We start from the raw sequence: 25,212 nt of genomic DNA on the forward strand, positions 1-25,212 counted from the left end.
CAAAATATTTTAGAAGAATTCAGAGAGTTTAGCTATGATATGAAATTAGAATTTTAGTATTTTTTTAAAAAATGTAAATATCAGATAAATTTTTAAATTCAATACAAAAAACTTGGAAGTATTTGAAACATTTACTAATATTGTTTAAGATTTAAATATTAAGGACTAAAGGTAAAACCCGACCTTAGTTCTCAAAAATAGTAGAATCAAAGTCAAAACTAAAATATTTTTTTTGTTTCAATTCTAAAATCAGCTATCATAATATAAATATTATGACTATTATGACATAATTGTTAAACAATTAGCTCACTTTCACACATGTTGTATAACTATTTTATGTTATATTAAAAAATAGATCATAGTAGCACTTTTTAAAAAAAACATTATATATCAAACAAATTTATAAATTCAATATATAAAATTTGGTGATATAAGATCTTTTGATTTTTAATAATCAGTTTCTATTTATGTTTTTCAATTATTTATGAAATTTTAAGAAATTAAAAATCAATAATAAGAAAATAAAAAAATTTCATATCCAAGTAAGTGACAAAAAATTTGCATATAATTTGACTATGCTATAACTCTAAATGTTTTTAAAAAATAGTGATTTCAAATGTTTAATATTATGTCATATTATATATTAAACTATATCACCGAAACAAATAATTTGAAATGTCCAGTGTACATAAATAAATAATAACTAAGTATACACAAATACATAAAAAAAATATAAAAATGATTTATATTTGAAGGCTTGATGAAAAATATAAATTACATATATTTTAATAATTCTTAATTAACTATTGGATCTGAAAATTATTTGATTATAAAAAAAATATTTGCATCTATTTTTTCTTTCAAGTGAGATAATAACTATCTATATGAAAATTTATATTGTAATACATATATAATTTTGATTTTAAAATATAATTCAAATTCAAAAAATATATGAAAATTTGAAAAAAAAAAATTAATATCTATAACAAATGTATATATTATAGATATGATTATTTTATTAAATTGTATAAATAAAAAATAACATGCATTTGAACTTCAAAATCAACTATCAGTCAAAACTTTAAATATGTAATGCGTGAAAAGAGATATTAATGAACAATTAAAAGACATATTATGTAAAAACAATATATGACATAATCTTTATAATAAATATAATAATAATGATCACTAGTTAATATTTATCAAGGTATTAGAACATTTACATATGATATTTTATTATCCTTATTTAATTATTTTGAAATCATATTAACTAATTTAAGAAATACAAAAATAACATTTTTTACGGAAGTTTAATTTTTTGTTATGTTTCAAACTTTAATTATGAAAGTAATAACAATAGTTTATAATTTATAGTTAATCATTATTGTACGAGTTTATTTGATTTTATTTGATATTTGCCATAAAATCTTATTTGAATGAGTATTTCATTATATATGTTGAGTTATTTATTATTTTAAAATTGTATTTAACAAGAAATTAATAAACATCAATGTTAAATTATAATCAACAAAACATAGATTCTGATATAAAATTAATTATCTGTGATATAGAATTTTAAAAATAAAAAGTACAAAAAAAATTGTGTTAAATATTATTTAATTGAATATTATGGGTTATATTTTCTTATAAATATTATTATTTTATTAGTTTTGATATTGTTTTTATAAGTTAATCAAGAAGATTTTAAATTGATAATTATTTGTTTATGTAAAATATTATTTATACATTCATTAAATCCATAATTTAGATGTTTTTTAGGTTATTTTCCCTTATACGTGGTGCGTGTATATATATATTATTAAATTTGTTTATGTTTATTACTTTTTATATATTATGTTCATTATTATTATATAACATAAAATCGACTACTTGAATTTTAATTTGATGAGTAATTTTGAAAATAAGTTATATAAGTTCTTAATTAATTTATTTATCTAATGTCAGAGATTAAAATTGTTTTTTTTAGAAAATTAATTTTTATTATATAATTCGTATTTGCGTACAAAAACCAAGAATGAATAATTCGTCCGTGCTTGTATAGAAAAACCAAGAATGAAATAAATAAATTCTAGTCTTCACTTTGGAAATAATTAAATCAACTGGAATTCTTCAAGGCAAAATGGATACTTAATAGAGTTGCTCTATGTTAGATAGGGACCAAAGCTTGACTCGTTTAGCTCTATCAATGACATATAAAATATGAGGAGATTTGCTAAATTGTCAGTTCAAGAACAACAAACACTCAAACTATGACTCATAAGGCAATCAACAAATGAGAACTGGTTCAAAGATCCACCCGCTTTTCAATCTCGGAAACGCACTCGTCCCGATTCTATTATATCCTCAGATCACATACCAACAATGAAAAAAGAAACACTAGAAATTAATGAAACGAGAGCAACAAAGGGAAAATTCTTAAGCTATTACTCAGCCACAATCTATGTTGACTGCCATTCTCTCTTGATTTCAAATGTATAATTCAGCTCCAGGTAGCATCTTTTATCATCATCAAGGAACTGCATGGGTCACAAAAGATGTCAGTATGAATTGCACAATGCATTTGCTTACACATTTTAGAATGCAAAATTCGCATAGAAACACAAACTTTTTCAAAATTCAGATGTTTCTATTTCTTCTATCTGTTGCATCTATGATATGTATCTGTCAATTCAGTGTCCGCGAAAGCTATGGTTTCAGACCTGTGTTTTTGCCGAATACGATCCTCGAGCAAATATGCCAGAAGGGGTCGTTTCTTCAGGCATTTCATGGGTATAAGCCTCTGGCTGAGGACTGAAGGTTCCAATCATCTCTTTCGTGCTGTCCACTGGAGGAAAAGTTTGATCAACTCTGATATTATAATTATTAGCTGGTTACAATGACAGATAAACAAAGAAAAGAACCTTTGATGCCGGTTTTCCAGACAGTGTTCTTGTACTTGAGGCCTGATACGATGTTGTTGTTGACCTGGAACATGAAATTGAGGCAATAATGGCTTCCCTCTTTGAGAGTAAACCAGGGGCCTTTCGGGTTCCCATCTTCAGGTATCGGAAGAAATATATCGTTCCTTCCGGGGGATTTGATTGCAAGGCTCAAGATTTTCACTTCTGGATCAAGGGTCTCTACAATGTTGTAGATTGCAGAAGACTTGGTTACAAGTTGTATAGGATCTAGTTGAAGGGTGATTAGGGGCTATTATTTCACATTAATACGGACAAAATGATCGCTAAAACAATACAACGTGCTGGAGATGTTCTTGTACTGCACTGATCCAATGACCAATATATAATCCCAAAAATTACCAGGAAAAAAAACATGAAAATCTACTATTACGAGAATGTTTGACACAAGATCTAATCGAAATGCACCCAAGATTTGAGCTTTTACAACAAAAGTACACATATATATAGAACTGACGTGTAAGAATAGAAGGAAAATAATTTTTTTAAAAAAACTAGACAAGAAAAATAACATAAACAATTACCTCCAACAGAGTTCACGTCCACACTCCCAAGAAGCTGCTCCTTCCACCTCCTCAAACTCTCGTCATCCTGTATTGGCAACATTTTCGGGCATAATTTTTACAATTCAGACATGCGCAGATAGATATCCTACGTTTTCACCATAAAAACACAAACCTTGTCTTTTTCGGAAAGTTCTTTGAGGGTGCACTGCGGACCCAACTGTATCTTGGCTTCTGTATCTTCATCATATTCATCCTCAGTGGCATAAAGGGAGGTTTCACTTGTCTGTCTGCTGATCCTCCCTCCTGAATCGGGCACGATATCGGGGTCCGGATCGTTCGGCCCGGATTTTTCGGTAACCGGGTCCCCGTTCTCATCAAATCCCATGCTTTTGGAACTTGACACAGCTCCAACACCCAAAGACATCAACCAGTAATATAATCACTGAGCTTATTCCACAAAAGAAATCCAGCCCAAAAGTCTGTCACATGACAAATGAACCAGTGTTTTTATCAACAGGAACCGAAAAACGAGCCCAGATTCAAAATGACAAAACAGAAAGAAACAAAAAGAAACTCTCTTTTACATATAATTAAATTATCCCACTGAGGAAAAAGAGAGAAAGAATCCGATAAAGGGTGGGGTGAAGAGAAAGAAACAGGGTTAAGTGCCCCCCAGAAAAAGGACACGGGGAGAGCAGGAAAATCAAGAAACAAAAAATGAGAGAGAACGAAATTTGCTCGGGGGAAGTTAAAAAAATGGAAATGGTCCTGCGGTGATCCGTGATTGCGAATAAATCGGGGTATGAACTTAGGAAATCAAAATTTAAAAATAATAATAGTAATACACTGAGACAGGTGAAACTTGAAAGGATGGAGAGATCGTGAAGGTCACTTCACGAGCACTTCTTCCGAGGAGACGTCAACGACATCAACGTGAGAACAAAAGATATTAATTATCTCATTTTCACTTTTTTTAGTCAATATTTTTTTAATATATTTTTCTACTTTATTTTACTTTCTATTTCAATATTTATCAATTTTAAAATGATTATGCTTATGTTACATTCTATAATATTGTTTTTAAAATCGGATCAAATTCATCCATTCGATCAAAAATCCGATTTGGATCTGGTTTAAATACTGTTTTTACGGTCAATTCGATCAAATCGGTCAAAATCAATCAAAAATTGATAAATTATGTTAAGATTAGAACGTGAACCTAATTCAACTCTAAAAGCTAGCTCAAGGGAGATGATTGTCCAAGATCATAAATGCAATTCTCACGTATTTTATCCAACTGATGTAGGACAACTAACAAATCTCCTCGCGCTCAGAAATGAACATCTGAAACATGAAGTTTACAAATTACTCAATTATGAGCAGAACGAGTGGCTCAACTATAGGCAATACAACACATAACGGTGAAACCTAAGCTCTGATACCATGTTAAGATTGGAACTTGAACCTAACTCAATCTCAAAAGCTAGATCAAGGAGGGATTGTCTCAGATATTTTATTCAATCGATTTGGGACAACTAACAAATTAGTTAAAAAATCAGTTCGACTAGTTCATTAATTCTTTCGTTTTTTTTTTGTACATTCGATTGTTTTCTTATATATCATTTTACTTAGATTTTATTCAATTATACTGTTTGGTGATAACCCTGAAAACGTGGCAATTTCTGACTGCCAAACGAAACATTTGCTGTACTTTTTATGCGGTCGCCCAATATAAATTTGGTATTATCTCTACATACTTAAAACAAAAGTAAACACTGGCTAATACAGCTAAAATTTTTTTTTTTTTTTTTTTTGATCTACTGGGTGGGGATACCAATTACATTGTATCTATTTTATTATCACTCTTCGACATATGCTCAGTCCTATTCTATCTTCTTCCATAATCTCCTTCAATTTTGTCGAAGGTTCCTCGATGATGCTCCAGCCTCTGTCATGTTCAAGGGATGTCGTTGCCAGGAAGTCTGCTGCTCTATTTTCCTCTCTATAGATATGCTGTACTTTCACCTCCCATTCTTTATCAAGTAGATTCTTGCAATTTAATACTAGATTGATCGATGATGAGCGTGGTGTCACTGCGTTTTTTATCCAATTCACGACGATGTCTGAATCACATTGTAACACTAACCTTTTATGTCCTAATTCCCAAGCTATTTCGAGTCCTTTGTACACAGCCCAAAGTTCTGCTTCCTCGCTTGTACACTTTCCAATGTTCTGAATGAAACCGACTATCCATTCTCCGTATTCATTTCTCAGAATTCCTCCACTACCTGCCCTTTGGTCTTGAATTTTAACACACCCGTCCACGTTCAAAGCGCACCAATCTTTTGGTGGAGGAGTCCATCTAATGTATTGATCTCTGTAGACGTTCTGGTTGTTCGACAACACCTTTCTTGTGGAGAAAGCATTCCATATTTCCTTGTGCTGTTCCTTAATCCACCGAACCTTCATTCTGAGATCCATCTTTTTTGCTGTGAACACGTACTCATTCCTCCATTTCCAGATCCACCAAATTGCAATTGCAAACATATTTTTCCATTCTGGTTTACCATCCTTGTGTATATGTTTCGACATATTTCCTTTCAACCAGTCATCAAAATTCAGTCTCAAATCCTCTTGGTACTTACGTGGAGAGGTCAACTCACACCATATGCCTCTTGCTTCACTGCATTTGCGGAATATGTGATCCACATCTTCAATTTCATGTGAGCACGTAGTGCACCGACCATCTGTTGTAAAGCCTCTCTTTACTCTGGCTTCGTTGCTCATGATCTTCTTATGACGTACAAGCCATAAGAGAGCACTCATACGGTTAGGAACTTGCAGTTTCCATATGTCCTTCCACGTTTGTTCCTTCCCTTGATTGACTGAATTATTGATCATGTCATATGCTGATTTTACTGAGAAGTATCCATTGTTGGTTCCTCTCCAACAGCTGCTGTCCTCTTCATTCTCATCATCTGTTAAGGAGTATGCTGCCAGCCTGTTCTCTATCTCAACCGGCAGGAATCCCTCTAGAGCTTGCCAGTTCCATCCTTCTCCTTTAATCCAATAATCGTGGACTTTTTTCGTTACCTCATCGATTGGAATGTCTTTGATCAATACCTTTTGCAGGGGGTCCTCAATCAGCCATCTATCCATCCAAAATAAGATAGATTTCCCATTCCTTGCTACCGTTTGACTTCCTTTTACCAGCTCGTCTGCTACTTTAGATATACCTTTCCATGCATTAGATGCGCCTTGTCTTACTTTTATGCTCTTATAGCTGTCTGTATTACAACTATACTTTCCTTGCAAGACTTTCGTCCACAGGCTTCCTTTCTCCTCCATAAGCCTCCAGTCCAGTTTCATCATGAATGCCGCGTTCATTTGATTTAGGTTTCTCAATCCCAATCCTCCGTTTTCTGTTGGTTTGTTCACTGTCGCCCAATTAACCAGATGACACTTCCTTTCCCCAAGTTTTCCTCCCCATAAGAAGCTTCTGATAATTCTCTCCATTTCCGAACATATGCCTTTCGGTAGTAAGCATGTTTGCATTGTGAACACCGGAATAGCATTGAGAACTGACTGGATTAATACTTTTCTCCCTGCTAGGTTTAAATATTTTGTTTTCCAGCCCTCGAGTCTTGACTTTACTCTTTCCAGAACTTGTGTAAAGAGGCTTCCCTTGGTTCTTCCATGTATCGATGGCACCCCAAGGTATCTACCCAAATCCTTAGTTAATGGAATTCCTGACATGGAGGACAGGTTCCTTGCCACTGCATCATCCACATTGTTGGAGACGAAAATACTGGATTTCATTATGTTAATTCTTTGTCCTGATCTTGAGCAGAATTTTTGTAAGCATCCAAGAACAATCTGTAATTGTTCGATTGATGCCTCTGCAAATAGGACCATGTCGTCTGCAAAGAAAAGATGAGAAATTGAAGGTCCATTTCTGGAAAGTCTGATAGGTTTCCAGTTTCCGCTATCCACTGCCTGGCAAATAATGTGGCTTAATCTCTCAATACACATAACGAATATGTATGGAGAGATTGAGTCTCCTTGTCTGATACCTCCTGTAGGGTTGAACCATTCCATATGCTCTCCATTCCAGTTAATCGATAATCTGCTGGAAGTAATACAGCTCATGATATTACGAGTCCAATCTTGGTTGAGGCCGATGTCAACAAGTGTTTCTCGGATAAAATCCCAGGAAAGTCTGTCATATGCTTTTTCTAAATCAATTTTTATAACCATATACCCTTTTGCCCTCTTCTTTTTTCTCATCGTGTGTAGGATCTCTTGGTAGATGATAATGTTGTCTGTAATTTGTCTCCCTGGCACAAAGCTGCTCTGGAAAGGGCCAATGATATCCGACATAATTCCTTTGAGTCTATTTGTCATTGCTTTGCTAAGGATTTTGTAGCTTGCATTGCAAAGGCTAATTGGACGGAACTGCGTTATCTTCTGCGGATTCTCGACTTTTGGTATTAATGTCAGTACCGTATCATTGACTCCTTGGGGGATGATGCCTGTCTCGAAAAATTTGAATGCAAAATCACAGATTGATGCACCCACTACAGACCACATTTTCTGAAAGAAGCCAGCATGAAGGCCATCGGGGCCTGGGGCTTTAAATGGTTTCATGTCAAAGAGTGCTTCTTTTATTTCTTCGACAGAGAAATCACCTTGGATGGTTTTCATTTTCAAATCATTGACCTTTGGAAATAGGCCTTGCTGTAGGGGAGACGAATTACCACTCGGGCTGGTTTTGAACAGTGCTGTAAAATAACTTTGTACTCGTCTCTTGATCTCTTCCTTATCGGTAATCCATTGTTCATTGTCATCCTTAAGGGTATTAATCTTGTTTCTGCTGCGTCGGACTATGGTGGATGCGTGGTAGTATTTTGTATTTCTGTCTCCTGATAAGATCCAATCCTCTCTCGATTTTTGGAACCACATAAGTTCTTCTTGTTCTAGCACTTTATCAAGCTCCTTTTTCAGCTTATATTCCAGCTTTAGTAAACCTTGTCTGGGATTTTGACTCATGCTTCTTTGGATGCCTTCAATTCTAGCTATAAGCTTTCTTTTATTTTTGTGAATGTTTCCAAAGGTAGATTTGTTCCATTCAGGTAACACTTTTGACATCTTTGTAATATTATCTTCCATCTTTTGCGTCTCATCCCATTCCTCCCTGATGAACTTTGGGAACTCCTCATGGGTGAGCCATGCTGCTTGGAATCTAAAACTCCCCCTCCTGCCTGGTTCTTCCTTTTTATTCAATTGTAGTAGTAGTGGGGCATGGTCTGATTGAAAGATTGGTAAATGGAGAATATTATAATCCGGAAACATTTCCTTCCATTCGAAGTTGCACAAACCTCTGTCTAATCTTGCACATTTGTATGTATTTGCGCTTATTCCCCTGGTCCAAGTGAAACTTGATCCTTCGAATCCCATGTCGATCATGGCTTGGTTGAAGATCCAATCTGTAAAATTTGTACTTCTATGATGGGCTGAATTCCTTTGGGGTGCAACTTCGTCCTCTGAGACAACGGAGTTATAATCCCCAATGGAGCACCAAGGTCCTGCGATGTTCAGTTTCTCCGCTGTGAGGTCGTGCCATAGTTTCTTACGAAGAGTTACGTTGGGGCTTCCGTATACAATGGATAAATGCCATGGATCTTCGGTACCAGTCTCAACCCGAACAAGGACAAATTGTGGGTGTGTATGAACTATCTCCACCTTGATATTATCTTGCCAAAAGACCCATATACCACCACTGAAACCCGTAGCTTCAACCCTTAGCCAGTTCTCATACCCCATCTTTTTACAAATTCCATCTGCCTGGTGCCCAGAAATTCGGGGTTCTAGTAAACCTAAGATGCTAGGCTTGAATCTTCTTCTCAAATCCTTAATGGCTCTGTTCGTAGCTTTAGATGCTGCTCCTTGGCAGTTCCAAATAATTAAATTCAGCATAAAAATAATTTATGTATAGACACCTCAGATTGGTGTAAGAGATCCTCTATACCTCGAAGATGCACTTGGCAATCATTGGTCAGGGAGTTCACCCCATGGTGTCTCCTTGACCACTTCGTCCCCTCCATGCATTAACTCTTCTGTCATGGACACATCACCTCTTGCATAACATCTTGGTGGGTCTTGATGATGTTCTTCCTCTATTATGGTGTCATAGAGTTGATAGGTATCCATTGTATCCTCAGTACCTGTATTGGTGATTACCTTACGTTCTATCATTTTACCACCTTGAGAGCCCCGTATCAGCACATGTGTCTCAGCTGCTGCCGCTTGTTTAGAATTTTTGATTTTCACGCATTCTTTCTCTATAGAAGTCCCCTGGTTTTGTCTGATTCTGCATTTCATAATGGTGGGCTCTATCAGTTCTATAGTGTCCTTGTTCCTTGTAGTTGACTTGTACATTGGGCCTTTTACCCCTACTCTCCATGTTTCTATGGATGTATGGGTCCTCAAATTCTTTAACTGGCCCATCCGTGTATGGGATCATATCAGTGGCCTCTTCAGTTGCCAGCGGTTCATAGCGGGTTCTGCTTCTTTGGAAAGGATTTTTTTCCATTTCTTCCCCTGCCTTCTTGCTACCATTTCCGAATTTAACGTAATTCTTTTCCTTATTTTTCTCAAGCTTGCGGTTATTCCGTGTTACCATCATCCATGAACCAAATTTCTCCGTAACTTCCGCTGGTTGGGGATCTTTCCCTTTTTGGAATTCACAGGGAACAATCCCCTCATTCTCCGGTGGTGCATCGTGGTTTCCGGCCGCTTGTAGGAGTGGACAGTGTTCTTTATGGTGGCCATGGGTACCACATTGAAAGCAAATTAGATGTAGACCCTCGTATTCTATCTTTATGATTCTTCGTCGGATCTTAAACTTAGCCAAGAGTGGCTTAGTTATGTCAACTTCTACACATATCCTTGCAAATTTTCCTCTGGAAATTAAGCTCGTTGCCTGGTCGACTTTGATCGGTCTGCCAATAAATCTTCCAACTTTCATAAGAAAATCCTGATCATAATATTCGATTGGGAGACATGGAAAACGGACCCATGCAAGTATTTTCTCTGTCTTGTCCGCAAGGGGGTTAAAATTTGGAGACCATTCTTTGGTAATCAGATAGTGGTCCATTATCATCCACGGACCTTCGTACTTCGCATATTCATAATCCTCGATCGAGGCGAACTTGACGATGTAGTAATCATTCTCAATAGCTACCATTTCAATCACAGACTTAGGTTTCCACAGAGCTTTGATACGTCGAAAAAGATAGTTATACCCGATATTTCTTCCCATAACTTTGACTATCAGAGTTTGACGCCATGGCCTGCGCAGCCTTGCCTTTTCCTCTCTTGACAGCTTGATCCTTGGGCATCCTTCCTCCTCGATCTGCTCTCCATTGTATTCAAAGTCATCGTCCGAGATGGAATCATCCTCCTCTGGATATATGGTTGATTCCTCGTTAATATTCTTCCCCAGAAGGGTATCCTTAAAAGATTGTTCGACTCTTTCAGCATTTTTCCATGGATATCCTTGGGTGTCCTGGTGGATTCCTGGTACGTAATTACCCATTATTACGTCCCCTTCAGATCCAGAATTTCCCAAATTTTGATCATCTATTGCTTGTTTCGATTTCTTGGTGCTTCGTTCCAGGATGTCCGTCTCTTCCTGAGAGCGAGGGATGGCCATGTTCCAATACAGCTAAAATTTAATAATTGTAATTTTTATACGATCTAATGTTGTAAAATTGTTAAAATTCTCTGTAAAACTGATAGAATATACAAATAATTAGAAGTAAAAATTATTTTAAAACATAATTTATTAGCAAGTGGGATTTTGAATATAAAAGTCGTTTAAAAAAACATAAAAAAATACTATTTTAACAAGTTTTCTATATAACAAAAATAAATTTCAATAAATAACTATTTTAAAAATGCAGTATTCGGATAAAAAAGTTGTTATATAATAATTATTTTCGTCACTTAATATCCGACCACCAAACCTAAAATCTCATCCAATTATTTTAGGATTTGGATTCTCTGCAGTAGTTGAAACATATCACTTGATGTTGTACACTTTTTATATGAAATTATCAATTGATCATCTGATTGACCTCACCCTAAATTTTAAAAATTATCAGACGAAACGAACTAATCAGTTGATCATTTCGTCTAAAAAGAGCACAATATCGTGCTGTATTTTCAGTCACAACAGAATATTCAAATCCACTATTTTATTGGCTTTTCATGCAATAAACCAAACAAATTCAGACTTTCCTGTAAAGAACGCGCGAAACAAATTTGACAAACAATAATTAGTCTAAATTTGGTTGATTGATTTTATTTAACCATTATACTTAAAACTTGTTAAAATCAAGGTTGGTCGAGCGACGAGCGGTGAGCTACCTCTAACAAACGAACAATCTTGCACAACTTGGTTTTGTTTGGTTTGAAGCACCAAACAAGTTCACTCCCATGCCCCCAATCGCGATAGGTAGACAACAATGTTGTCGAGAAGAAAAAAAAAAAACGATAACGTCAAAATTGTTGAAAATGTTTAAAAAATTTATAATTTTTTTACAAATTATAAGCGTTTGACTCTACGCCGTATGTTTGTACGTACAACCAATATCTATTAGATTTCTCCGAGAATAAAATATAATGAAATTACAAAAATAATAGATAATGTTCTTCGATGATAAACTTAGAGAAAAATGACAAAATTTGTGTGAAACGATATCACGAGTCGTATTTTGTGAGACATATATTTTATTTAGATTTTTCATAAAAAATTATTATTTTTTCTTAAAAATAATAATTTATGAGATCGTAATTAGAAAATATATGCGTTACACACACCACTTTTACAGTAGAATCTATTTTAAAAACATATCTGAAACCTGTAGCTATCTGATAAGAATCCATGTGTAGAATGACTTCAAACCCCACCCCGTGACCTCCAAATTCATTTCAATCGGGGATACAAATGTCATTCTAACAAAATGTATAAAGCTGACACAAGGGCATATTCGTAATTCGATATCGATTGATTATTATTTTTAAAGAAGAGATTCGAAACACAGAGAAAGAAAGAAAGAAAGAAAGAAGAAGAAAGAGAGACAGATAAAGAGGGAAGAGCCGTTTGAGTTTTCCGTTAGATTTGCCGTTTGAAATCTGAAGATACATGGTGTCGGATCAAGAGATTGCCAAAGGAGTGGAGACGGTGCTTCGTCACTCCGACCCTAACGCCGTCACTTCCCTAAACGGTGTGGTGCAGCAGCTGGAAGCCGAGCTAGGGATGGACCTCTCGCACAAGGCTGGGTTTATCAGGGACCAGATTACCTACCTCCTTCGCTCTCATCCCGTGCCCAAAGACCACCTGCCTCCTCAGTCCCACCTTCAGTTCCCAAATACCTTTCTTCCCCAGCAGTTTCTTCATCCCCATTTCGCTGTTCAGCAACGACCGCTGCAGCAGAATGATGTTCCTCCGACTGGAACGCAAGTTCAACAACACCTTGACCCGACGATGCTGCCGTTGGCGAGGGGGAGAATAGGGGCCGCTCAGAGTGCGGCGAATGTTTCTGAAGCTCCGAAGGGAAGGTATGTTAACCCGCCCATTTTTTATGTCACGAATTCGAGGAGCTTGGGTTTACCTGCTGGGTAGATGAAGGTGTTTTTCATGCAAAGGCTACGGCCATTTTTTAACTCAGGACATATAGATATAGTTGCTTATTTATGTGGTTTGTGTGCTATAAATGGTACGTGCTGGTTTTTATGGTAAAAATAATGATCGACCTAGGGTTAGGGTTTACTTTCTTTAATCATGAATTAAGTGGGTATCCGTCGAAATTAACTTTTCTGTGGGTTATTTAACTTTAACTGCAACTCAGGCGGTAAAGGTTTGACTTTTAAAGGGTGCAGTTCCCTCGCGGCGTAACTATTGTCCGACATCTGATTGATTTTTTTGCTTGCTTTATGGAAATGTGCTTGTTTTATGTGTTTTTAACCACTTCACTATATGTTGTAATGATGTTTATTAAACAATATAATGGTTTTCTTAACAAAGATACATCATCAAGAGTTTATATGGCTGCCATGGGACTTTGATGTGGTTAGCCGTGACTTAGTTTACCAACATGAAACTACTCGTTTGAAAGCAGAGCTCTTCACTTAGATGAGAAACTGACAGAAAAGATGGTCAAATAGAGTGAGGCCATGAAAAAACTTATTTGATTTGACCCATCTGATGCTCAAGGCTTTTGCTATGAGAGCTGCTTGATTACCTCGGTTCACACTACTAGTGGCGACTATTTCTTTCAGGAAGGCCTGCACAAACAAGAGCTAAAAAGTTTGGCTATTGGGGGTTGTCAGTTGAATTTAATTGTCAATGCCATTGCCAGCAAAAGATAAAGGTCCATCTTGCCAGGGAAAAGTTGCAGCAACTGATGCTATTTTGGGAGAGTATTGCTCGAGTTGATACTCATTTGCCAGATAGAAAACCAAACACTACATAAATTTTATCAGTATCGACTGTTCTAGCTAATATAATCTCCAGGGATATGCAAAGTTTTCGGAAGTACGGGACCCACTCGCATGAAATTACCTGCTTTGTTCTCCTTAGCGTCATTTGTCATTTTTCTGTAAACTCGATTGATGGTACATATGCAAAATGCAGTTTGTCTTATATACACTCAACTTTTTTATATGGACAGAATGGTGAACTAGATTATCTTCCTTGACTGGAAACGTATTTGAAGTCTTAAGTTTCTTTTCTAAGCAACATTGATGATCTTTAAATTTAAATTTAAAACCAAGTTATGGTGAAATTTTAAGCCATGCACCTTGTTATTAACATGTTGCAGTGAGACACCTGGATCATCACATTCACTTTTTATTTCAGTACTCCAGTTGGAACCAAAAGAAGAGGTGGTCCAGGAGGTCTAAACAAAGTATGTGGTGTTTCACCTGAACTACAGACCATCGTTGGGGCGCCAGCATTACCAAGGACAGAGGTTTGGATATAATTAAACAGTTCTATAAGTTTCAACATTACGTTTTCCGAACTGGTGCTATACGTATGAAATTTGTATCATGTTACTTTATTTTTAATTCAGATTGTGAAGCAACTTTGGGCATACATTAGGAAGCATAACCTTCAAGACCCTGGTAACAAGAGAAAGATCCTATGCGATGATGCATTGCGCGTGGTTTTTGAAACAGATTGCACGGATATGTTCAAGATGAATAAATTGCTTGCTAAGCATATTATTCCACTGGATCCAAGCAGTATGTAAAATAAATACTGAGATCAACATTCTACTTGCATCGACTTTGATTTCAAATCTTAATTCCAAATGTTACCATTTTGTTTTCTGAATAATAAGGTCAAGCTAAGAAATCAAAGGTTGAAGATGAGCCCGCTAAGCAGACAACTGATTCCAGGGCTCCTCCTGGGAACATATCAGATGCCCTTGCAAAATTTTTCGGAACTGAAGATTGCCAGATGCTCCAATCAGAGGCTCTGGGACGTGTCTGGGAGTACATTAAAGTTAACCAGCTGGAGGTACGTGATTCATGAATTGTCAGCATTTCTGTCAAAACCAATGATTATAAGAAAGATCTTTGTTTTTGACACAGGCTTAAATATTGAAGTACTTTATATGACTTTGCTAGTGTCATGGTGCATCCATTGTGGCACTCCCATATTTTCCTCGAATCCTACATCTCGGATACTCTAATTATCACATGCTACATCTCCATCAGCTGCATTAACCAGCGGAAATTTAGTCAACGCTACCATGTTTTTTAGTAGATAATATTTTTGCATTCTCTGAGTGTCCAATACCTCTCTTTTTTAAAAAATTGAATATTTGAATTTGAATAAAATATCTTCTTGATCTTGCTTTACTATGTAGGATCCTCTGAATACGATGGTGGTTCATTGTGATGTAAAGCTTCAGGAACTGTTAGGATGTGAAAGCATTTCTGCGTTGGGACTTCAGGAGATGCTCATACGTCATCATTTTACTAAATAGCGACAATTTTTCTAATGGAAACGGTTAGCTTAATCAGATATTGACATTTAATGTGATCCAATCTGGTGATTTTAATCGCTACACCAGAGTGACGTGGTTTTACATTATTTTGCAGGTTTGTTTCATGTTGTAGCTGATTAGTTATTTTGTGATGACATGACTGGTGCTAAAATGATCGATATAGCGTAAGTTTCTTTTGGTTTGTCCGGGTGATCAGTTTGCCTTATTTCCTGTCTATTGGTTTCTGACTGTTGGTGGATGGTGAAAATGGATGTACGTAGCAAAAGGGTAATTGCTAGAAATATCATGTAATTAAACGCTGACCTTAGTTTAGGCTTTTTATGTTTGATTGTATTAATGTGTTATGACTGATGCGTTTGAATGCAGTCGAGTGCAAATGTCATTTCTTACTATTTGAGTTTTTCTGTCTCTGCGCGCGCGTGTGTGTTCGACCATAAACATCATTTCGAACTTGAAGCTTTTAAAATCAAAAGAGTTATAAAATGTTTTTTGTTGTGGCACCCCTTAGCATCTATCAAAAGTAAAATTAGAAACATCAACCAAATTCTAGTTGTCATCTCACATATCGCTTGAGTATTTGTGTTTCCTAAAAATGACATACATCAACTACCATCCTGAAATAAAATAAGCAAGTGAGTTTATATTTTATAAATTGAATTAAATGTATTATATTAATAAATTATATATAAATTAAAATGTGAATGTGGTGCAAAAATCATACAACCTAATAACAAAATTGATGATAAGGATTAATGTGAACCTATGCCAAGATCCATGTGTCATAATTCTATTTGTGGAGCATGTGTGTCACTCTCCAAGCCTGGGCTCATGACTGTATAATAGATCCCATATAAATGATATTTTGTATTTGTTCTCGCTCTACGAAAATGATTTACTCAAATTACTAGAGAAGTTGATTATAACTCATTATAAATTCATAATGAGAACTAACAGATATATGGGATTCTCACTTTGAACGTAATCAAATCTTCAAAGTTTGGAAGTTCTATTTTCGTGAAAGTAAATATATCTTTTTAATATTAAATATAATCTTGTTATATAATATTTTTTCCGTGTTGCTGTTTTTCCACATAAGTTTAAAAAAAATTGTAAAAAATTATGATTTTATTATAATTAATTCATTCAAGAAATAGTTGACATTGTTTAAAACTTAGATAATATGAATATGTCAATGAAATACAAGAAAATTTAATAGTAAATATAGAATCTGGACTATATATTTGAGATAATCGAAAAAAGAAATATATATTAATTGAGAAAGATAGAATATTAAAATTAGAGGAAATTTATCCAATAAATCATGATCAAACGATAATTTAAATTGAAGAAATACAATTCAAATAACCTTTCATGTTTGTAAGAAACTATGAGTAAAATATACAAATTGAGGATTCAATCACTTGCTGATGTTATCAAGATCATTTATCACACATAAAAATGACCAGAGTTGAAGTTTAGCATGATAATATATGTCCAGGGTAGGTTCGATGCTACATGTGGGGGCACTGCCCTCACATGATTTAGATGGACAAGATTTACGCAAATATGTGACTTTAAAAAAAATAGTGGACCTCATGTATGTGTGGTTAAATTTGAGCCCTTGATTCTATCATAGGGTACTACCCCTACATGTAGGATGGAATCAACCATATGTTCGGACCTACCATCATTAATTTCATTTTGAGTTATATTTTAACATGATATTTCAAGTTTAAATAAGACATCCCCACAGTTAGAGATAATTATAGGACTTATCTTTTGACCATTCAAAATGAATTTCATCATTCTTCTATGGTATAAACTCTATATTTTGTATTGTGTCTAAATAATCTATGTTATTTCACTCAAATGGAAGCTTATAGGAGTGCAAAACTGACCATAAGGAGAAAGGGCACCTCTTGGAAGTATTGGTCTATGAAAAGACAACATTTTTTCGTGAACACACAATATCGGCGCCCCCCGCTCCTCTTTCGAATAAACCCAGCTGGAAAAAATTTCAGGTGGCCTGCGGATCCATAGTGAATTTACGGTGTTTTTTCCTTTCAAGCCTCGAGTTTTACTTGTGTTTTTTGGCTTAATATTCATTCATTTTCATTAAGCTTTCCAACCATGCACCTTTAATTTGCACCCTATCCCAAAATAGAGGAGAAAGTTTGTAGATTAGCTAGACACCAATATTTCTGTATTGAGAAATGACATAAATTTGAAAAAATGGTTGGTAGACGAATTCAAACAAAGTCCCGAAAATCTAAAGAATAATCTGATTACATGAATTCTCTAAAAAGATGTACAAAATCTCGTAAATTCCAATGTTATTCACCTAATTCAGACGTCACATCATAAATATAACTTTTACATGCAAAAATACTAGCAAACTGGTAATAATTCCACTATAAATGCCCTTCCAAACCGTGAAAAAAAGAATCAACCAAACTCAAAAACAATATCACAATCCAATCATGGTTCTCAAATCACCATCTTTTCTTCTCATTTCAGCTTTCATGGCTACTAACGCCCTACTCAGTGTCTCAGCTTCGTTAAGCGGCTGGGAGACCCCTACTCTTGCCACCGTCCCGGACGCCATTTCTCCCGGTGTCCAAAAAGGCGAGGGACCGGTAGCTGGGGCCCCTGAATCTCCATTGCCGCCTGGCCTTGTCTTTTTGGGCAAAAATGACCCGACAGCGATAGAGCTTGCCAAATTCGCCGTTGATGAGCATAACAAAGAAACCAAAGATGGAATAAAATTTGCAGGTTTACTTGAGACAGTTTACACAAACCGTGATGGGGGAAAGAGCTACAGTCTTGTGATTATGGCGACTAATAATACTGGATTCGATTATTACGAAGCAAAAATTTTGGTCGAGCGAGGCGACAAGAAACTTCTTGCTTTCAAAATAATGTGACTGATCTGTTTGGTTTCGCTGCATAAGTTGTACTGTTTGGGTTGATCGATCAACGGAAAATAAAATATTCTCTTTTATTATATAAACAAAATAATTATCATTTATAGGAAAAAATCTGCTGAGGTTTGATAGCTCAATTAACAAGATAAAGCAAATAAATGATTAATCATTCTACGTTTCCCTTTATTCTTGTAGCAGGAAAATACGTACATATTTTATGAGACAGATCTTTTATTTAGATCATTCATGAAAAATATTACTTTTCATTGTGAATATCGATAAAGTTGACAGGTCCCACAGATAAAAATTCGTGAGACCGTTTCACAAGAGACCTACTCTTTAATAAAACCAATAATATTGTTGGCCGATGACGATTTACCGCACTAACTCGAACATGACCACACATTGACACTTTAATTATACACTATGGGTGTGTTTGGTTGAGTGGATTAAATAAGGATAGATTAATAGTCCAATATTTATCGTTAAAATTTTAAGTTGTTTTAATAATCATTTTGACCCGGTTTAAGATCCAATTTTATGGATAACTATTTGATTAATAAAATTGGATCTTAAACCGGGTCAAAATGATTATTAAAACATCTTAAAATTTTAACGATATATATTGGACTATTAATCTATCTTTATTTAATCCACTCAACCAAAGACACCCTAGCTAGCTGAAGGTGGAAAAGCTGAGAAACGCTAGGCAAGACAAGCTAAGTTTATGGCTAATTTACAGTAAAAAATCTTGCCATATTGGTGACAATTGAAATTAAACTCCCTATAGTAATTAATTTTTTATATGTTGATGATTTTTTTTTTTTTATAATTCTATAAACTAGAGGTCCCGTCCGCTTGAGTAAAACAATACATAAATATTATGAAATTTATATGTGTTATGAATATCTATTTAAAATTATTTACTTTATTTATTATTTTACAGAAAAATATAGCAATTGATATTAAAATGCAAGGGAAAAAAAATAGATTATAATTTATATAAAAATGTAAGGAATTTTTTTTTACAAATGAAGATTCTAATTTGTGTCTATCTAATTTCCTTAATATTTGAAATCGATTTGGAGATAGATATTGTCTAGTAATAAATTGTTAAAAAATGCAAGGAAGATAAAGATTATTTTTGGAATTTTGATATAAAAAAAAAAAAAAAAAGCTTCGATAACATAGATATCATTTCAGCACCAAATTGCATATTTATATTTTCATCGTATATTCTCTACTGTCATTTCAATTTTTCCAATTTAAAAAATTGATTATGTGACACCCTTGTCCCACCTCTTAAAAATTAAATATTTAAAATAAATTTATAATTGACTTACAATAGACTTATATAGAAACTTGGGTTAATTATTTTCGTAAATCAATGACGAATACGAAGTAGTTGTTATAAGGGCACATTGTGCAGTCACGTAAACGCGGACACAGGTTCTAGGAGTGAGAGATAACTTACAATTGTTTTTAAAGAAAAAACTACTTCATTCTCAATTTTTAACGAGTCACACGAATCGCATATGCCATAATCTGTTAGCATTGTAATAATTTATTTTATCAATCAGTTTTAGTAAATTGATTGTGCATGAAAAAAATTATTGTACATAAACTATGTCGATAAAACCAAATTAATAATAATAATATGTGTTTTTCTAAACTTTAGCTAGTAAATTTTTTTTTGGAGCCACGTACAAATGAAGTATAAAAATATAATATGCACAAGAATTAGGAAAAAAGAAAAGAAAGGTGCATCTTTAATATTTTATTTGTGATCCCCAATTTATATTACAAAAATCAACTTCGAAAAGTTATATAATGGGTAATATTGAAAGTTTAATATTTCTTCAAAAAAAAGTTAAAAATAATTTCATACCTTAAAAAAAAAAACTGCAGTAGTCTCCTTTTACACTTGTCAACATAACATTATAAAAGCATGCATTTTGATTGGACATCTCCGCTATAAAAACCCACTTGTAATCACTCAAATTCCACCACCAATATTAACCTGATCACCGGAAGAAAAATATGGCACCCAAATATCTCTCTTTGCTTGTCGTTGTTTGCTCGATTCTTCTCGCTTCCGCTTCAACCGAAAGCCTCTATGGACGGATGGCAACCAATCAGTAACCTGAAAGACCCGAAGGTGGTTGAGATCGCGGAGTTTGCAGTAAAACAACACAACATGAAGATCAATGACATGTTACGGCTTGTGTCTGTGATAAAAGGAGAAAGTCAGATAGTTAACGGTGTGAATTACAAGCTCGTCATCTCCGCCGCGGAGGTCCTCACGAAGATGACGGAGAGCAATTACCGGGTGGTTGTTTGGGATAAGCCTTGGACGAAAGAGAGAAACCTTACTTCTTTTGAGAAGATTGCTTAATGTACGAAACATTGTATGCGATTTTATCAAAACTCGTGAAATAAAATTTCACCTACCGAGGATTTGTGAAATTTGCTGTTAATATTGTTGCATGTTCATTATTAAATGAAGGAAACTTCAAGAAGATTATTGATCCACTTGAGATTTTAAAGTTTTGAATCATTAAAAATGAAGATGCATAAAGGAGCCGCAACAGACAATGTAAGCGAACAAGTGATGACAGATAAAGATAATCGATACGACTTCAATCACCTCTTCACGATTTTGATCATATATATTGTCATATTTTAGTTTTAATATATTATTGTTATAGTTTTGTTCATTTTACAGTCTCATATTAACATTCTTGATATAAAAAAAATTGAAAGATTCAGATTAAAATATAATTTGTACAAGACTGACAACAAAAATCACAAAAAGAATTGCTTTTTTTTAATAAAAATATTGAAGTTCCATTTCAAAATTAAGAACCTTTTACGTTTTTGTTTGACATCTGTAGTCCACAACACATGCACTGGAATTTAGCGTAACTGCCCAGTCAAAGTTCACTAGAAGTTGTACATTGATTGTGTTTGCTGGTTTTCTTTTTTTTTTTTTTGACAAGAAAGGTGTTTGCTGGTTTTCTAGTAAGTAGTAACAAGGTTTTTTTTTTTTATTTCAAACAAACAAAAACAAAAACAAGATATTTCCTTCTTTTAACACACAAATATATATACAAATACTTACATCTAACAATAATTTTGTATATTTTACATTCTCGATGTAAATTTTTCCATAACGATAAAATCAACAGCTGCTATTTTTTGGTATATAATAGATAAACCAATGAACTAACACAATAACTTGTAAACAACGATATTCAAGTAAACAGCACCAGACAAATCTTGTCTCACACAAAAAAGTGTTGAAACATTGTCTCACAAGAAAAAATGTTGGTACGAGGAATCAAACATAACAAATGACCAAGCGTTCATCTACTCCACTAAATCTTATACTTCAAAAAGCTAGAGCAATACTTTTATATAATGTTTGAATACATTTGCATGCAGACAAAAAGTGTAGTTTCCCGATCCCCGTCCCTTGGATAAATTGATGCACACAAACGATCAGGGCCGATCCTAGCAATATTTGGGCATGAGTCTAACTTTTAAAAAGAGGTCTCCGAATCATAATGTGTGTTCATATTTTTTTTTGTTCCATAACAATTTTTCAAATTAAATCAATACGTCAAAGACAATATAAAAAACTAGCGGAATAAAAATATCAAAAATGTCCAAAATGATCACTAAAAAACAAACCGCCTAACAGTTTTAGAGCTAAAAAATTACTAATCAAGTTGTTCAGTAATTTCTTTCTCAATCGATAACATAGCCAATCCATTCAATCTTTCTCGTGACATGGTTGATCAGAGAAAATTTTTGATGAGCTTTATCTTTGAGAAACTTCGCTCTGCACTTGCTACTGTGACCGGGACAGTCAACAAGATTTTATAAGCAATATGAGCATTTGAAAGCCGGATAAGCATTACATCCACCAAAATTTCAGTCAAAAAGCGTAGATTATAGATACCACATAAAGCCCCGAAGAAAGTAAAAAACTACAATAAAAAATTAGAAGCCCGAACAAAGCAAATACAAGAAAATAGACTTACAGCTCCTCACGGGTCTTTCAATCAAACCTAGAGACGACGCAACGACTGGAGTCGATTAAGACTTGTCTGCAGATGAATATTGGGGAAGATTGGATAATAAATCGATAACATGCTAAGCAAGTTCCATTTAATAAATACTTGGTTTTGTGCTATCTAATAACTAATATTATATATATTAATTTAAAAAAAAATTGGGTCCCAAAAAAGAGATGGGCCTGAGTCATTGGACTCATTTGACTCCTAATAGGCACGGCCCTGGAAACGATATATATATATATATATATATATATATATATATATATATATATATATATATATATATATATATATATATATATATATATATATATATATGTGTGTGTGTGTGTGTGTGTGTGTTTTTTTTTTTTCACGAAAAATATTTGATTTTCAAATAATATAATAGTTCGAAGAAAATAAATAAACGTTTTAATTATATATAAATATATATATTATATGTGTGTGTTTTTTTTTTCACGAAAAATATTTGATTTCCAAATAATATAATAGTTCAACAAAAATAAATAAACGTTTTAATTGCTTCAACAGAAATTCTTACTACTTTTGTCTTATACATTACAAAAATTCTATTTTCCAAAAAAAAAAAAACAGAATCCCTGATTAGTCAACATCCATATAATAGGATTTTTGTTTGATTGTCATATATATATATATATATATATATATATATATATATATATATATATATATATATGTATATATATATATGTATATATATATATGTATATATATATGTATGTATGTATGGAAAAAAAAATTATGTGAGACGATCTCACGGGTCATATTTTGTGACACATATATTTTATTTGGGTCATCCATGAAAAATTATTACTTTTTATGCTAAGGTATTATTTTTTATTGTGAATATCGGTAGGTTTGATTCGTCTCACAGATAAAGATTCGTGAGACCATCTCACAAAAATCTACTCTATATAATATATATATATATATATATATATATATATATATATATATATAATATTTTGATATGTTATCCATTAATTATGTTCATCATATTTAATAGATGAGTGTCACATCAGTAATAAACATATAGTTATGTATAGTTGCTATGTATATATATATCCAATGGTGATGATGATAATAATAATAATAATAATATTATTATTATTATTATTATTAATTAATTAATTGTGCACATGTGGGATATGCAATGGGGTCACTCTTTATAAATTATAATCACCGCCAGCTATCTTATTTTGTCAGGATTATTCGAGAATTTGATTATTGGACCAGAATTAATTGACCTAACCCAAAGGAGCCAATAATTAAGATATAATTTTCCGTAGTACATGGATCATACATTGGGACATTATTTTATTTCGTTGTCGTCTTATTCAATTATATATTTAAATTAAATATTCGTCCAAATAAATTCTTGGACTAGAGTTGTCGAGTTACTTGCAAATCATGTACAATTTTTTTTTATTTTTTTACTTTTTAAGTATATATATATTTTTTAATTTAGAAAAATCTCTTTTGTCCATTCTAGAAGTAAATAAATCACATGGGAGAATGGAATTAAGTAAATTGATTTTTTTTCTGGAATTTGGAAAATTCAACTTAAAAATCTACGGGGTTAGCAGGTTTGATGTTCGACGACAGCTTTTGTTCGGCACCATGTTTGCACTTTTATTTTTGAATTTATTTTCCAATAATTGTGGATTTTAATAGAGGAAAAGCTTTATCATGAGAAGCATCCCAAATTTATTCATTGATTAAAAATTTAGGCTTTGAGTGAGTACCTCGTTTTCATAGTTACTAGATATGTCACGTATGATGTTTACAATACTATATAGTTTAAAATTTTGAATTATAATTGATAAGATGATAAACGTTTGATTATACGGATGTAACTAGAATGCATAAAACTTTCCGTAAACATATCATTTTTCATACCTTCAAACGACCTATTTTAATTTTAATTAAAAAATATTTAAATTTTAATCGGGGCTTGATTACGTAAAATTGGTAGAGTAGATCTCATGTGAGACCGTTTCACAAAATACGACTCGTGAGACTGTCTCACACAAATTTTGCCAAATTGATATATATGTAGCATCTAGATGACATTTCAAGTCATTGAAGCTCCTACTCCATGTTGCAAATAGGGAATACCCTTAATTATTTCATGAATTAATGCTTAACGCCAAAAAAAAAAAAGAAATAAATATGATCAAGTAGGTAAACAAACAAGCTTATCACATTTGACAAAAAAAATGATGCATTTATTGTCACGCTTCAATCTCGGATCTGCGTGACTGCACAATGAACCCTTATATATATATTAAATTCGACATTAATTAATGAAAAAAACAACTTGAATATATACATATTAAGTTATTTATAAAGTATACTCTGTATGATCGAGCGTTTGCTGATTTACCAGAAGTTATAGTTGGTGGTAACGGTACAACTCAAATCTTTTTAAACTATTTAACAGCTCAAGATACACGTTTCGATTGTTCTACTCAACAAAAACATTTATTGCACACAATAATCTTCTTTACAATAATTGCATTATTTGCAATCAATCATGAGAATCAAACACGTGATATCGGCTCTGATATCAATTGTATGACGAGTGATTGTCGTTTTACCAAAAGTTATAGCCGGTGGTA

The 25,212-nt window shown here is 33.6% G+C and overlaps 3 protein-coding genes across 4 annotated transcripts; 2 read left to right on the plus strand and 1 right to left on the minus strand.

Annotated features, from left to right (window-relative positions):
• Positions 1-2,229: 2,229 nt before the first annotated feature.
• Positions 2,230-4,294, minus strand: LOC140836818 (rho GDP-dissociation inhibitor 1-like). 2 transcript variants are annotated; one of them, XM_073202635.1, is made up of 6 exons: positions 4,069-4,294; positions 3,657-3,963; positions 3,503-3,569; positions 2,922-3,140; positions 2,721-2,845; positions 2,230-2,537 (listed from the first exon to the last, which is right to left on the minus strand). In XM_073202635.1, the coding sequence occupies exons 2-6, from the start codon at positions 3,906-3,908 to the stop codon at positions 2,460-2,462; spliced, it is 741 nt and encodes a 246-aa protein (XP_073058736.1). In that variant the 5' UTR covers positions 3,909-3,963; positions 4,069-4,294; the 3' UTR covers positions 2,230-2,459. The 2 variants fall into 2 exon arrangements, with proteins under 2 accessions (XP_073058736.1, XP_073058735.1); XM_073202634.1 differs by having other exon boundaries at positions 3,657-4,294.
• Positions 4,295-12,593: 8,299 nt separating this feature from the next.
• LOC140836819 (uncharacterized) lies at positions 12,594-15,953 on the plus strand. Its single transcript, XM_073202637.1, has 6 exons — positions 12,594-13,108; positions 14,409-14,520; positions 14,623-14,794; positions 14,893-15,071; positions 15,424-15,566; positions 15,659-15,953. Exons 1-5 carry the CDS (start codon positions 12,693-12,695, stop codon positions 15,541-15,543), a joined length of 999 nt encoding a protein of 332 aa, XP_073058738.1. The 5' UTR covers positions 12,594-12,692; the 3' UTR covers positions 15,544-15,566; positions 15,659-15,953.
• Positions 15,954-20,604: 4,651 nt separating this feature from the next.
• On the plus strand, positions 20,605-20,883 carry LOC140837428 (cysteine proteinase inhibitor 5-like). The gene has a single exon (XM_073203589.1). The coding sequence runs from the start codon at positions 20,605-20,607 to the stop codon at positions 20,881-20,883; it is 279 nt and encodes a 92-aa protein (XP_073059690.1).
• Positions 20,884-25,212: the final 4,329 nt, after the last annotated feature.

This window comes from Primulina eburnea, chromosome 7 (genome assembly GCF_022965805.1).
Source record: "Primulina eburnea isolate SZY01 chromosome 7, ASM2296580v1, whole genome shotgun sequence".
Classification (NCBI taxonomy): Eukaryota; Viridiplantae; Streptophyta; class Magnoliopsida; order Lamiales; family Gesneriaceae; genus Primulina; species Primulina eburnea.

Excerpts from the sequence above, each read along its gene's own strand:
- LOC140836819 (XM_073202637.1), top strand. The coding sequence starts at position 12,693 with ATGGTGTCGGATCAAGAGATTGCCAAAGGAGTGGAGACGGTGCTTCGT. Across the intron at positions 13,109-14,408 it reads TCTGAAGCTCCGAAGGGAAG|TACTCCAGTTGGAACCAAAA; the intron begins GTATGTTAACCC and ends TTTTTATTTCAG. Across the intron at positions 14,521-14,622 it reads CAGCATTACCAAGGACAGAG|ATTGTGAAGCAACTTTGGGC; the intron begins GTTTGGATATAA and ends TTTTTAATTCAG.
- LOC140837428 (XM_073203589.1), top strand. The coding sequence starts at position 20,605 with ATGGACGGATGGCAACCAATCAGTAACCTGAAAGACCCGAAGGTGGTT.
- LOC140836818 (XM_073202635.1), bottom strand. The coding sequence starts at position 3,908 with ATGTCTTTGGGTGTTGGAGCTGTGTCAAGTTCCAAAAGCATGGGATTT. Across the intron at positions 3,570-3,656 it reads AACTTTCCGAAAAAGACAAG|GATGACGAGAGTTTGAGGAG; the intron begins GTTTGTGTTTTT and ends TTGCCAATACAG. Across the intron at positions 2,846-2,921 it reads CTGGAAAACCGGCATCAAAG|TGGACAGCACGAAAGAGATG; the intron begins GTTCTTTTCTTT and ends CTTTTCCTCCAG.